Raw genomic sequence first — 15,156 nt, forward strand, 5'->3', positions numbered from 1 at the left:
CAAAATAAAAAGTTGGGGAGAAAAAAGCCCCACAGAGTTATTGACGTTCAGTCTACAAGTTGCTTCTTGAATCAATAGGCAGATATCATTATTTGCCTGGTGTGTTTAAGGCATTTCAGGCTAATAAGAGATGAGTAAGGTGAATGTTCCCAAAGGACTCATAATGTAGGACTTGGACAATACCTGCCAAATAAAGCAGAATATGATAAATATCATAAACAAAGCAGTATAACTTAGTAGGCTAAATAAAATGAGCTTGAGAATCCAAAGAGGCTGTTTCTATCCCAGATCTGCCAAGACTTTGGTCTTAGGCAAGCAACTTACCCTCACCATGCCTCAGTCTCTCCCTCTGTGAAATATAAATAAATAGTATCTACTTCAGAGGATTGAGTGGATAGTAAACAAAATAATGTCTCTTTAGCACATAACAATCTACCTGGCATATAGAAAATGTTCATTAGTTAGTAACATGAAAATAAATATGCTCTAAGAGTTTAACAGTTATACAGATATTTTATACACACACATATATATACATCTATGCACACATACATATATTAGAGCCACACTTCACCCTGTACTTTGGCAGGCCATTTGACCTTCCTCAAATACAGCAGGCCATTAAAGACTATTATAAAGAGCACTTGAATGGGAATTTGGCAACATTTCTTCCCCCAGCTTCTGTTATTCAAAGATCTTTCTTCTGAAAGGACCTGACAATACCAGGCCTGGGTCATGCAGAGAGACTTTGTCAGGAAGGTGATGAAAGAAAGTGTTAGGAAAACAGCTGCCACGGCAGAAAACCTTCCTTTGCTTCATGTCCCTCTGGCCCTGTCAACTCAGCTGGATCCAGGTTCATGCTCAATGTCCATAGCAAAACCCTGACCTTGACCACCTTGAAACTACAGCGAGTTTCCATTCCCCTACTCACACTGGGTTCTAAACCCTTGGGACCTTTTCAATCCAAATGCTAGTAACGTGACATTATTCTATAAAATCTCTAGAAACAGGATTTCAGAGCAAGGGATTTTAAATTCCTTCATTTGTGAGACATTTGCTAAGTTCTTGCTCTGTGCAGGGCACCATGCTCAGAGCTGATGATGTCAGAGGAAACAGCCCCATGTGTCAGTGCTTCTGGGTCCAGAGGCCCATGTCACATCAAGAGCAGTTTCCCAGCACAAGTCACTTGCTCTAGTCAAGACAGCCTGATAATCTGCCTCAGCTTCCTTATTGATAGAAGAATCTCTGAAGGTTAATAATAGTTTTACTCTTAGAAATGAAAAACTGAGGGCAGAGGCCCCACTGTGAAGATTTAGTAGCTCAATTATGCTAAATGTAAAAAATATTCTGAAGCCAGCAGTATTATTTCATTCCCTGTTTATTTTTATTAAGGCAAAAGGGATCACTTGTTTATTTTCAAGGACTTCAAAATTCTGATGAGGAGTGAAGATTCCCTAGTTACTGAGCTGCTGAAGGCATCTTTGAAGAGGAGGAGGTGCAAACTTCATCCCTCGGCCTAGTTCTACACAGAGGCTGCAGAGCACAGGAGGACCCAGTGGTGAGAGGGCCTCAGTGAGCCAGGGGAGGAGGCTGAAGGCTACTCCAAGGAAATGATGTCTCAGAATGGCTCAGGCTTCCAGCACAGAGGGAGAGAGTGATCAAAGCCGTCAATACACGAAATTCCATGTCTAGGGGCTCATCTCGAGGAAACAATCATAGATGTGTCCAAAGACGTCTCTTAAACAACTTGAATGATTTAGAATAGCAAAAATGTAAAAACAATCTAAATAATCAACATTTAGAGGATTCATTAAATGAACTATAATACATTCATATTCTGGGTTATGATACAGCCCGCTGTTCTGATTAACATTTGATGATCTGAGGAAGAGGTTCAGCAAAAAAGGGGAGTAAGCAAAAGTAAAAACAATGTAATCCCAAGTTGTGTTGTAATTTTATTTTAAGAAGAAGTAGTGGAATGATAACCATCAACATCAGTGCTGGGAGGCAGACAGGGAGACTGGCTAGGAGAGGTGCACGTGGAGAGGTGTAGACATTAGTAATGCTAGTTAACTACTGTGAGTTCTGGAGCGGATAATAGATTAACTATATTGTATATTAAATAAACGCTATATGTATGTGTGTATATGTAGCTGCATAGAAAGAAATTGAGAGAATTTATAAAAATTTAGTAGTGACTGTCTCTGCTGGGTCAAAGTATATGTGACGTTTTTTCTTTATTTTTTTTTTTTTTGTATTTTGCAAAATTTTTTTATTTGGAAATGTGCTTTTTGGCTATAATTAGAATAGCTAAGGTCACTTTCATAAGGTGGAGAAGTACGGAGGTTTATGAGAAGGGGAGTACTGCTCCATGAGGAATTTCCACCAAAAACTGGGAAATGCCTCTGGAATGGAGTACGGGAATTGACAGGGGGCTTTCTGAGCGCGCACATCACTCTTGACCATAAGAGGGCGCAAGGAATCAAAGTAAAAGCAAAGCTAAACCTGCTAGCGTACACTAGACTTGTTGATGATGGTGATGATGAGGGTGATGAACCCTGCACTCTTCTTGCTCCCCAGGGCTTCATCCAAATTCTTCACAAGGATTGAACACAGTTATGAATCCTAGAGGATTGGATGGTGTGTCTGGGAGCTTCCCTACGAAAGTTACAGTCTGCCTCAAATGTCAAAAGGTCACCCTTAAATCTTTGCAAGTTGTCTTTATGAGGAAACCAGTTTTGTCAGTGTGCCACATGTAGATTAGGGCCTGGTTGACACAAACTGAAAGTTATTAATAAATAAAAATCTTTAATTAAAAAAAGCACCTGTGTGGCTCATCCAGTTTAGCATCTGCCTTTGGCTCAGGTGTGATCCCAAGATCCTGGAATTGTGTCAGCTTCAGGCTCCCTGGTCAACAGGGAGTCTTGCTTTTCCCCCTGTCCCTCCCCTGCTTGTACTCTCTCTCCCTTTCTCTGTCTCCCTCTCAAATCAATAGAAATCTTAAATAAAAGAAACCTGCAAGTTATTTAATCTTAACCACTGTAATCACATTTCCATAAAGGATAATTTAGGGGAAAGGTAACATAATCCTACAGTTGTATGTAACCCAAATATGGCAACTGGCAGTGTTTCCTGTGATTTTATTTCTCAGTGAATATACAGCAACATTTCAAGTGATTTGATGTTTGGACTTAAGGTACCAAATGATGTAGTGTGGTGTAGAGGAAAAATTAAACTTTAGAACCAGAAAACTAATGTTCAAATCCTACATCTCTCTGCAATCCACAAGCCATGTGACTTTGGGTAAATTACTTGACCTCTCTGAACCTCAGTGTCTTCATTTTTAACATAGAGACTGCCAGGAGTAGATCCCCCAAGGCATCTGCCAGGAGTAGACCCCCTCTGAGGGGGTCAAGTAGAACCCCCCAGAGGGCTCCAGCCACAGATGGCTTTCCCCGGCCAAAGTTGTGAGGAGGCTTGGACCACCTCCAAGGTTCATCCAGGGTGGGAGCCTGGCCAGACGAGGCTAGATCACAGCCTGTGAATGATATATGTCACGACACCCGGGGAGATGAAGTCACCAGATGAAGACTTCCCCTGGAAGGGTGACTCCAATGGGGAAGGGTACTAGAACTAGGTGGGCCCCCTGGAGAACACCCCAGGGAAATTCAAGGCAAGCAGATTCGCCCCTCCACGAGGGGATTCCAGAGCCCATGTATGCAGAGCTCATGGGTTGGCATTCCTTCTTTTTCTAGTGTCTCTAAAATATAATTGACGCGTAACATGGTGTACGTTTAGGAGTACAATGTGATGATTTGGTACTCTTATATATAGCAGATGTCTACCACAATAAGGTTAGTTAGCATACCCTTTATCTCACATAATTATCATCCTGTTGTTATGGTAGGAACATTAAAGCTCTACTGTCATAGCAACTTCCAAGGACACAGCACAGTATTGTTAGCTATAGTCGTGATAGCCACTCATTCTTCACAACATGCTTCTTCGGAATTGGAACTCCAGGCAGGTGTGGGGTACCCCATCACCACGGGAGTCACCCCCTACTTTTGAGGGCAAAGAATCAGACCCAGTTTGGTCTGCATCCTAGGGTCTAGATCAAAAGATGGCAGAACCTGTTTTGTCCTGGGAAGAGGCTGCAGGCCACCAAAAGGCTGAAAGGGCCTCAAGAAGTCAGTGGTGAACTAGAAACATAAATATTCAGTTAAAAAAAAAAGAACCCACCAAAATTTTACACATGCTCAGTAGACTACTGCTGGAGAACGCAGTGGCATGGATGAAAGGGCATCACCCTCACAGAGCCCGAACAGCCCGGCCACAGCTTGCCCAATATGCCCACGTCCTAGCTCCCCAACTCCTGCGCTGGTCCATGAAAGCCACTGTGACATTTTCCAACTAATATGTATTGAGACATGGTCAGCTCTTTCATTTTTTCTTGCCTTTTCATAGTAGTATCTGTTGTCACCCTGCCCTGCCCCCACCTCATCCCCACCCCCATGTTTTGCACAGCCTGATACGTCTGTGCTGGGGTCTGACTGCCTGTGCTCCAAATTCCTCTGTTGAAATCCTAATGCCTGATGGGATAGTTTTAGGAGGCAAGGCCTTTGGGAGGTGCCGGGTCAAGAGGGTGAAGCCCTCGGGAATGGGATTCGCATCCTTGAATAAAAGAGACCGCAGAGAGCTTCCCCTCTCCTTCTGCCACATGAGGAGATGGACATTTAGGAGGCCAGGAACCAGGCCTGAACCCGGCCATCGGGGCATCCTGATTTTGGACTCCCAGGCTCCAGAACTGGGAGAAATAAACTTCTGTTGTTTATCTGTGGTATTTTTGTGGTAGCAGGCTGAATGGACTAACACAGGTATGGAATGTGCCCGGGGAACAAGATAGGGTGCACAGCATTTGGGTTGATGAAGTCACACACAACCTCATCTACTTTGTTTAAATAAAAAAGAAGGCAGCGCATATTCTTGAAGAAGGAAGCACGTGGACTCCCCGAGCTGCTCCTGGCTAGACACCTGCCACAGGGTCAGAGGAGCTCTGAGGCTGTCACCGCTGGAAAAGGAGGTCCCAGTACCATCGTTCAGGGTGGCTCTGGAAGGGGCACTTCCCACAGAAGAGGTCGAACGGTGTCTCCTGGGGCTGAGTGACACGGTGTCCAGGATCCGCAGCGCACTCCCAGAATGCTGGGAGGCCATGCGGCCCAGCCAAGGCCACACCGTCAGGGAAGAGCCCAGAAGGCTGTCTCCCGGCCTCCACCGCTGCCTCTGGGTGCTGCCCCATGCTCAGCTCCCGACATCTGACAGGATCCTCCTCAGCTTTACCTCCTGACCTCCCGGAACCAAACCCTACTGTTTACAGCAGCTCCGTGATGACACCCTGCAGTCGCCGTCTCCCCTCGACATGCCCCTCTCATCTTTCATTTTATTGAATGTTTCCTCTGAGATTCTGCCAAAGACCCACTTGTTTCAGCCACTTTGATTTCCTTTTAAAGAAAGCAAAATTTATGGACCTCAAACTGGTTTTGACACAGGAGCCATAACAAATAGAAATTTCCATTCCCGAGCGCATATAAATCACGGGCGCTGACAGCCTGCCTTTGACTGCAGCTAGAGCAGCTGTCACCGGGGAGGATACAGGTGTCGGCCCTCCCGGGGAGCACTGTGAGTCACCTGCCACCGAGCAGAGGGCTGCAGACCCACAGAGCTGAAGCGGGGTCTCGGGCATCGCTGGGGGCATTTCTTCCGAGCTCGTCTGTGGTTCTCCATCTGGATCGTGTTCCTTTGGCCCAGATGCTCTCTGTGGAAGTGAGAGGACCAGCCTGAGATTTCCAGGGAACCCCTAATCCTTGCCAGGGGCATCAGGACGGCAACAGCTGGGCCAACCTGCCGAGAGGGTTGCTCGGTGGCCTGGCCCTTGGAGCTCCTGGGGTCTGCTTGGCTCCTGGGGCTGCTCAGCGGGGCACATCGGGTGCCTTTGCAAGAACGGGGCCTCCGCACCTGCCTTTGTGAGGTTGGGGCCCTGATGCAGGAGACAGGAAAGGCCTTTGTCGCAGAAACATTTGTAGAGCTGTCCTCTCCCTCGTCACCTCTCCCGGCCATCCTCCTCCCCTGGCTCATCATCTCTAATCTCCAAATAATTGAGCTGCAGCTTCATGGTCCATGCTGCCAAAGGGCATCTCATTTCAGTAGCTGGCATCTCAGCGGAGGAACGCCGCAATTATTCATTAGCCAGCAGCCTTGGCAGATTTGAAAATATACCAAAAGCCATTTTCTAGGGAGACTTCACATTCTTTTCTCTTTTTAAAATTTAAATTCATTTAATGAACACATAGTGTATTATTCGTTTCAAAGGTAGAATTCAGTGATTAGTCAGTTGCATAGAACACCCAGTAGTCATTCCATCACATGCCCTCCTTAACACTCACCCCGCCCCCCCCCCCGTTACCCCATCCCCCTACCCCCGCCCCTCCAGCGACCCTCAGTTTATTTCCTAGAGTTAAGAGTCTCTTACGGTTTGCCTTCCTCTCTGATTTCATCTCATTTTATTTTTCCCTCCCTTCCCCTCTGCTCCTCTGTTTTGTTTCTTAAATTCCACATGACACTTCACATTCTTACTTTCCTCAAAATTGCTCTGGCTTTTTAGGAGACCTAGAAATAGCAGACCTGTTGCCAAAAAGCCCCTAGGTTAAGGGAGATTTTTCCTTGGTGAACTGGATCTAACAAAGATCTATGGAGCACCTGCCACGGAAGGGCCATGTGTTATCTGCCAGGTACCGAAGTTTATGTGACAATGGAAAGTTCTGGCCCAGAAAATAAGTAAAGACACTCGTTTAGTGTTATGAGCACCAGCCACTGTACCAGGCCTTCACACGTAGTCCCATATTGAACCCTCAAAACGTAGTCATTATAGAAGAGATGGTGCCAGCTTCCAGTTGGGGAGGTTGTGGCCTGGAACAGGGAAGTAACTTGCCCAATGCCACAAAGTTACTACATTTATTTGTGCATCCATCTATCACATACTGAGAGCCAGGCTCTCAATGCATGACGTCATCAAGATGAAACAGTGATGGCCCTGCCTCACAGAGCTTATCATCTAGCTGTACAGACAAATAAGAAGACAATTACCATAAAGCTTTGCAAGGGCCATGACAAGTAGGTGGATGCATGGGGGAGATGGGTTTTGTGGGGTCATAGGAGAGGCCAGCCTTGTGATCGAAACCAACTGGCCTGACCCCAAATCCTGTCCTCTCTCAGTGCAGAGGCAGAGAAAACTGCTTTTCCGTCCTGTTCCATGTCCTATTTGTAACCCTCCGGGGTCTGGTGTGTGCATCCTCTCCTCCCCTCTGTCTGTGGGAGGCAAGATGGAGGGCATTGCTCATGGAAAGTATCTCAATATTAGATATCCAGCAAAAACTTGATGAGCTGGATAGCTTTCCTCATGGCCAACAGCCACCCTGACTCCCTGACCTGCTTGTCACCCTGAATTCTCTGCTTTAGAGACACCATAGTCCACCCAGGGTGTGAAATTAGAAATGGCAAAGTTCTCTCAGCAACCCCTTCCCACTCACTCTCCACCTCCTACATCAAGTGATGCGGGTTCGACTTCAAAATCCCACCCTTTGCACAGTTCTCATCACCACTGTGCCACTGTTTCATATTGGACCACCTCCTCATCACTGGGTGGTTGCAACTGAGACCTAAGTGATGGCTCAGCACCCCCTTTCACCCTCCACAACCCTTGCTCTACATTGTGGCCAGTACCGCTTTCTTGCTTTCTTTTTTAAAAGATTATTTATTTATTTATTTATTTACTTACTTACTTACTTATTTGAGAGACAGAGCACAGGCAGAGGGAGAAGCAGACTCCCTGTGGAGCAGGGAGCCAGATGCAGGACTCCATCCGAAGACCCCAGGATCATGCCCTCTATCACTGAACCACCCAGGTGTCCAGAGGTCATGCCATTTTCAAACCTCAATGTCTCTGATTTACATTGCATGGAGAATAAAATCCAGCTTCCTTGGATGGTATATCAGGTGTCTTCATAGTCTAGCCTCAGCTTGTCTCTCCACCACCTGCGCCTGCCACACAGAATCTCTCCCTAGCATTGAAGTGCATCCCCCTGTCCCTCCGCATGCTTCACCCTCTGAGCGTGGGCTGAGACCATTCCCTACTTCTGGACCCAGGAAACGCCTATATATCCCACAAAACCCAGCTCAAATACTACCTCCTCTGTAGATGCATTTCTTTATTTCTCCAGAAGGTCTAGATATGCCCTCCTCAGTGATCCTCCAGCTCTGCATTGATGCCTTTATCTTAGTGCTTGTTATATTATGGAATCATCCCTAGATATTTATATGTCTTCTGACCACACAGTAGCTCCTCACAGCCAAGGACTGTTTTGTTATTTCCAACATTTAACCATAAGTTCTGCTACATATGAAGTGCTCAGTGCTCGATGAGTGTTTCTGCCGTTACAGGATTTCCCATCAGTCCTTTTGTCTGTGTTAATTGCCAGAGGCCTTTGGTGCCCTGAGACTCTCTCTTCAGTTAGGTAACAGGAAGCAAAGATCCCCAGCAGAGAAGGAACCCTGGGGGTTCTCTCCTTTATCCTTGGTCATAATTGTCCAACTTCAAAAAAAATCCTGTAACACACCTAGTCACCAGGCTTATCGTACTATCAAAGAGTGTTTGATGTTTTTCAGTTGAAGCAGAAAAAAAAAAAAAAAAAAAAGGAGTACCAGCAGAAGTAGTTCCCATGAACCATTTGGGTGGTGGACAAGCAGCCCCAACCCAAGACAGAACCAAGAGAAGGAAGCCTCAGTTCAGGGGCTGCTAAATTACTCAGGACTGGGAATGCTCCCATTGCATGGAGTGTTGAGATACATTTCAATGTGTTGATGTTCTGGAGTAATACCCAGACTGCCATTATGGCTTAGAAACCGCATTTTTAGATTTTGCTGTTTTTGTTGTTAAAGATTTCAATTTTTTTTTTTAATTTTTATTTATGATAGTCACACAGAGAGAGAGAGGCAGAGACATAGGCAGAGGGAGAAGCAGGCTCCATGCACCGGGAGCCCGACGTGGGATTCGATCCCAGGTCTCCAGGACCCCGCCCTGGGCCAAAGGCAGGCGCTAAACTTGCTGCGCCACCCAGGGATCCCAAAGATTTCAATTTTAAGTAATCTCTATACCCAGTGTGGGATTCAAATCCACAACTCCAAGATCAAGAGTCACATGCTCCACCAACTGAGCCAGCCAGGGATCTCTGCATTTTTAGATTTTACGTTCTTATCTATGTAAGTAGTCTACACCCAACATGAGGCTCAACTCATCACCCGAAGATCAAGAGTCGCATGCCCTTCTAAGCCAGCCAGCTAGACACACTGCCCACCACCGTGTATTTTTATATTTTAAACAGCCCTTTACACCTGAGACACCGGGATGAATCTACACTGAAGACAATGAAAACAAAGAGTCAAAAAAGGGAAATATTTTGACCCAGATCTAGATCGTTCTACTGCAAAAATACTTAGGCAATGATAAGCATGGGTCTAAATGATTTGACTTCTCCAACAGTCTGGCAGACCAAAAAAAAAAAAAGAGAGAGAGAGAGAGAGACAAAAAGGGATGAAGCAGATATTTTTAAAAATTCAAATTAGGAACATTGAAAATGAATGAAATCCCACCTGAAATCAGCTAGAGACTTGGAGGATTGTTCTGCTCAAGTCCATTTAACACAATGCAATGCAAATTAAATGCATTGCACATAAAATGCATCTGATGCTTCCTATTGAATTGTATGAATCTGCATAAAATGGACTTGCTGAGATTATCCCCACCATCAAGAAAAGAAGGGGGGGGTGCACTGTTATAAATCTCACTAATTTCCTAATTAAATAACCTTGGCTTCAAGTAGTTCAATTTGCAGTTTAAGAAGGATTATTTTCCAATTAACACTGAATCGGAACAGGTGCTATTATGTTCACAGCTTTTAAGCTATTGGAGTTTTTACATCTGGATGCCAGAGCTAATCAGAAGGCATTTTCTCTCCTTTCTATCTGTCTTCACTATCTGAAGCAGAGTTTAAAGCTTCTTGGGACATTTTGTAGCTCATTACTCTTTGGCATCCTCTGTAGCCACATTGGCCAATATGATTCATTCTTTCTTTGAGCACAATTAACTGCGAAAACAGATCTTAGAACAGACTCCCTCCACCCGCAAAGGATTACTGAAGGTAGGAAGTGCAGGTGATTATCAGAGTTTGCCTTTGATACAGACATCCTGCTCTTCTGCTAACCCTTTGAACTAACTTTGATATGCAATAATTAAGAGGGATTCAACCCCTGGAGGAGAAGCTGCCTTGGCCCTGCCCCTTCTCTCCGTCTATCGAGTCTTTGTTTTGAACTATTGATCAAACAGATTTAAAGGGATTTGTTGAAGCCTGTGTGGGGCAAACGAGGAAGGAAATGGAGGAGGGGCGGCGGGGGGGGGGCGAGGAGAGCTGAGGGGGCACATCTGGTATAAATAGGATCCTGCTCATCCTAGTTCACATACCTTACACAGAGAAGGATTTGCTTCTCCTCCAGGAAAAGCAGTTCCAGACGACCTGTCAGGTTTCCATTTGCCCTCTTGTGGGTTTAAAGCGGCCCTGTTTGGAGGTTGTCGAGAGGTCTGAGAAGGTCAAGGGGATTAAAGGATGGTGGTGGTGGTCTTGCTGGGGCTCAGCTGGTTCTGCGCCCCCCTGGGAGCTCTGGTTCTGGACTTCAACAACATCAAGAGCTTTGCTGAAGGGGCTCGTAAGGTAAAGCGCAGCTCAGGGGGCAGGGGGTAGTGCCCTGGGGGAAGGCTCACCGAGGGGCTGGCTGGCACGGGGACGCAGAGGTTGCTGTGGCTCACTAGACTTAAAACGCCAAATCCGAATGGCACAAACACTAGCCTTACACTTACTGAAAGGGTAGCACAACTTCTAGGGGTAATAGGTCTGAATCAAAAATCTCATTCATGGGAAAATGTTTTCTTCCACTTTCACCAAGGGCACAAGGAAATTAAATCCTGAGTGTTAAAAGTAGGACAATTTTTCGAAAACAACCTTTGCAGCACACAGGTTTCTTCACTGGAGATTTGATCTGCCATTTGTGGGAGAAAACCGATTATAGTGAAAAATTAAGGTGCCACTGAAGGTCTGTCACTGCATTCGAAGTGCCATTATGATTTTGCTTCCTTCACCTCCCACTTGGAATGAAAAGTCATCTTACATCTTGTTGGATTCCCCAGCTCCGTGACGAGTTTTTCCTAACAGGGTTCACAGTGCCTGTCTGACAAGGACTGCAGTTCTAGAAAATTCTGCCTCAAACCTCAAGAGGAGAAGCCATTCTGTGCTACGTGTCGTGGGTTACAGAGGAGGTGCCAACGTAGTGCCATGTGCTGCCCTGGAATGCTCTGCTTGAATGGTGAGCTACCACAAACACTTGCAGGACTGCTGTGCCCCTGTGAGCAGTGGCTTTAAACTGAAGACTGCATCCAAGTCTCATAGGCTAGAATGATCCATGATAGGCCCTCTCTGAAGGTTTCCTGGATTCACGTTTGAAGTAATTTATGCAGCTGCCTTTTCTCAATGCAACAAAATAGTTTTTTCCTGGCCACCATTTTTGTCAACAACTTAGAGATGATTTTAAAAGAAGGGTTCAAGTTGGAATCTTTCAAATTCTTTCATTTTCACTTGGATTCCACTAATTACTTAACTGCTTTCTCTGCCATATGTACATTTAGTGCATATGTCCCAGAAATCATGAAAGTTATACATAAACTCAAGGCAGAGGCAGGGCTAAACTATGTAACAGTGTAATAATTAGCATGTCTGTGGTTCTAATCCTTGAAGCTAATAACTCTAACCACACCTGGTTGTCTCAGATGCTTGTACGATGATGGAAGATAGAGCGCCAATATTGGAACGACAGATCGATGACCAAGATGATGTGGACACAAAAGGAACAACTGAGCATCCAATTCAGGAAAACAAACCCAAAAGGAAGCCAAATATTAAATCACAAGGCAGTAGGGGTAAGAGAAACATTCTGAACACTTTTGTGTTTTTTGTTTTTTTTTTAAAGAGCATTTCCTGGGGTGCCTGGGTGGTCAGTTGGTTGTGTCTGCCTTCAGCTCAGGTCATGATCTCAGGGTCCTGGGATTTAGCCCGTGGGGCTCCCTGCTTCATGAGGAGTCTGCTTCTCCCTCTGCCCCTCCCCCTGCTTGTGCTCTCTCTCTCTCTCTCAAATAAATAAATAATATCTTAAAAAAGAAAAAAGAAAAACATTTCTTCCTCCTAGGCTTTTAGGGATAGGCTGAACCCAACTCCCCAATCCAGAAACACAGTTTCTAATCTGTCTCTATCCACAGCTCTGGAGACCACAAAGGGAGTAGCATAAGGCAGTCAGCCAGTCCAGAGGGCAGGGGACTAGCCATAATAATGAACTAGTGAGCAAAAAAATCTTTAAGTGAATTTTAACACATACACCTTTTATAGTCTGTAATTTAACAAACGCAGATTTCCCTTTCTAGCTCCTCAGTATGCAAAATAAAAATGAAAGTAGATGCATTTTTATTCTTTTTAAGATTTTATTTATTCATGAGAGACACAGAGAGAAGAGAAACACACACAGGCAGAGGGAGAAGCAGACTCTCCACAGGGAGCCCGATGTGGGACTCAATCCTGGGATTCCAGGATCACACCCTGAGCCAAAGGCAGATGCTCAACCACTGAGCCACCCAGGCATCCCTCATTTTGTCTATTTTTAGTGTAAGATCTAGCTCTGGGAGACCTGCTTGCTGCTTATATTTGTACTTTGTAGCCTTCAGCTCTAGATCCTACATCTCATCCCAATAACAATGCTCCCATTTGCCATCTTCCCCATTTGTGGTAACAGCCCATATGAATCTTGTTACAGGGCAAGAGGGAGAAAGATGTCTTAGGACTTCTGACTGCAGAGCTGGACTTTGCTGTGCTCGTCATTTTTGGACTAAAATTTGTAAGCCAGTCCTCTTGGAGGGACAGGTCTGCTCTAGGAGAGGGCAGAAAGATACTGCTCAAGCTCCAGAAATCTTCCAGCGCTGTGACTGTGGTCCTGGACTGTTATGTCGAAATCAAGTAACTGGCAACCGACAAATTGCGCGGTTAAGAGTATGCCAAAAAATCTAAAAAGCTGTAAATACTTCAAAATAAAGACAACTCCTTATTGTATTCAAACAGAAATCTCAGACATTAATTTAAAAATCTTTTATACAAATATCTCTATAAATCAAATCTGGTAGCAACTGAGATAGACCCAGAGCACTGTGAGATGCTGCCTTGTGAGGAGGGAAAACTGGCGTGGGCTTTTTGTCTATTTCTGCAGAAAAGTCATGGGATTCTACAGAAAAGTTTCGTTTGACTTAGTGACTCAAATAAATCTTTACATAATTTCTGGTGAAATTTTAGTAACCTGACAGTAGCTTATGGGGAAAATAAGTGATGGTCTCTGCAGTTAATTCTTATCTTACCAGTGAAAATTATCACAGTAAAGAAAAAAAATTTTTCCTTAAAATCCCTCTTATTGTCTTTCATTTCTTGTAAGGGAAATGCCCTTCACTACAAAATAATTTGGTTAATAAAGAAATGAAATTCAAAAGGCAGTATTTTATGTGTGTATAGTCCTTTGCAAGTTACAAAGCATTTGCACATACTTTGTTTTTGATAGCTTCACTTAATCATTTGATAACTTTTTACATTTTATATTTATATAACTTTTAATTATACAAATTAATAGTTATATTACATATTTATATTATATAAATTACATGTAATTTTACATTATGTAATTTATATTACATTGAATTATTTTATTAAATTATAACATTAAATTATATTATAACCTAGTTATATTAATTATGTAGATTACATTATTTCAAAGCTAGGGCCTTCAAGGAGTGTTTTTACTTTCAATAGCTTTACTTAATCATTTCATAACTTTATATTTTATATTTATATAATGTTAAATATGTAAAAATTCTATATAAAACAAATTACATGGTTTATAAAACCAAATACATGGTTTATATGAAAATATATTAATTTAATCATATTAATTTAATTCTACACATTACATTTATATAATTTCAAAAGTAGAGCTTTCAAGGAACATTTCAACTTATATACTTGACCATTTAAACTTAAACGTTGCCTTGGAGGAAAACTAGGGTGAATAAGTAAAATTTTTGTTGAAGCTGAAGAGGCCATATTTTGTACATGTGGGTGCATATTAGAAGTGGTTTTGCTTAGGGAAGCTCTCTCTGATGAGTTATAACGATTTTAGATTGCATTTAAGAAATAAAGCACATACCTGCTCTTAGGTTTTAAGTATATAGGAAGTATATAGGACAAAATTGAATATGGGGCCAAACCAACCAAAAAAAAAAATTAAATTTATGAAGGTCCCTAATGTCTAAAGCATATTGAACCATCTTCCAGTGCCTGGTCTCTGATTAATCTGTAAATTAATACATAGGAGGAAAGGTAATAGGGTAATGTGGTTTATAACAGAAGAGCAGAAAAGGAGAAAATAAAAATTCCCATTGAACACTGCTAACATCTCTTCTCTCCACTAAAACCTTAGTAAAGTGTGATTGTGAAGATACATATTTGCTAATAAAATAAGAACATCTGATAATAGTACTAGAGGCTTTATTGACTACAGTGCAAGCTAAAGCATGAAGAAGAAACAATCATTTAAAAACACCAAAGACCCTTACATAGCAAAGGTTAAGAAATAAATTAAGACTCCAACTGAGCTGGGCTGGCCTGAGAAGAATGGCCTCATTCACTCCGATCCTTGGGTTCTCGGTATTTCCACTGGATGTAGTCAAAGATGTCTTTCTCACTATCCACTGGCAGAGGCTCTCCAGCAACTCCTACAAGTACAGAGAAAAGAAACTTACTTACAAACCAGTTTTGGAATTTAGTTATGAGGGTTTAGGGATGATAGCCATATGGAACTCACTTTCAGAAGGAAGAGAAAATGGTAACCAAACCACTAAAACATGATATTGACCTCCCCGACCGTTCCACATGAGGCTTTGTTCCAACTTTGTCACATATATTACTA

The 15,156-nt window shown here is 43.4% G+C and overlaps 2 protein-coding genes across 3 annotated transcripts in view; one reads left to right on the plus strand and one right to left on the minus strand.

The window, feature by feature from the left end:
* The first annotated feature begins 10,715 nt into the window (after positions 1–10,715).
* Positions 10,716–13,332, plus strand: DKK4 (dickkopf WNT signaling pathway inhibitor 4). The gene is made up of 4 exons (XM_025993893.2): positions 10,716–10,820; positions 11,319–11,469; positions 11,930–12,079; positions 12,964–13,332. The coding sequence occupies exons 1-4, from the start codon at positions 10,716–10,718 to the stop codon at positions 13,212–13,214; spliced, it is 657 nt and encodes a 218-aa protein (XP_025849678.1). The 3' UTR covers positions 13,215–13,332.
* A 1,386-nt stretch (positions 13,333–14,718) lies between these two features.
* The window catches only part of POLB (DNA polymerase beta), a 29,452-nt gene continuing 29,014 nt past the window's right edge, over positions 14,719–15,156 (minus strand). For both annotated transcript variants that reach the window (XM_072763440.1, XM_025993667.2), the window contains one exon: positions 14,719–14,962. In XM_072763440.1, the coding sequence (XP_072619541.1) occupies positions 14,777–14,962 (186 nt within the window). In that variant the 3' untranslated portion in view covers positions 14,719–14,776. The remainder of the gene's footprint in view (positions 14,963–15,156) is intronic.

Source organism: Vulpes vulpes, chromosome 7, assembly GCF_048418805.1.
Source record: "Vulpes vulpes isolate BD-2025 chromosome 7, VulVul3, whole genome shotgun sequence".
Classification (NCBI taxonomy): Eukaryota; Metazoa; Chordata; class Mammalia; order Carnivora; family Canidae; genus Vulpes; species Vulpes vulpes.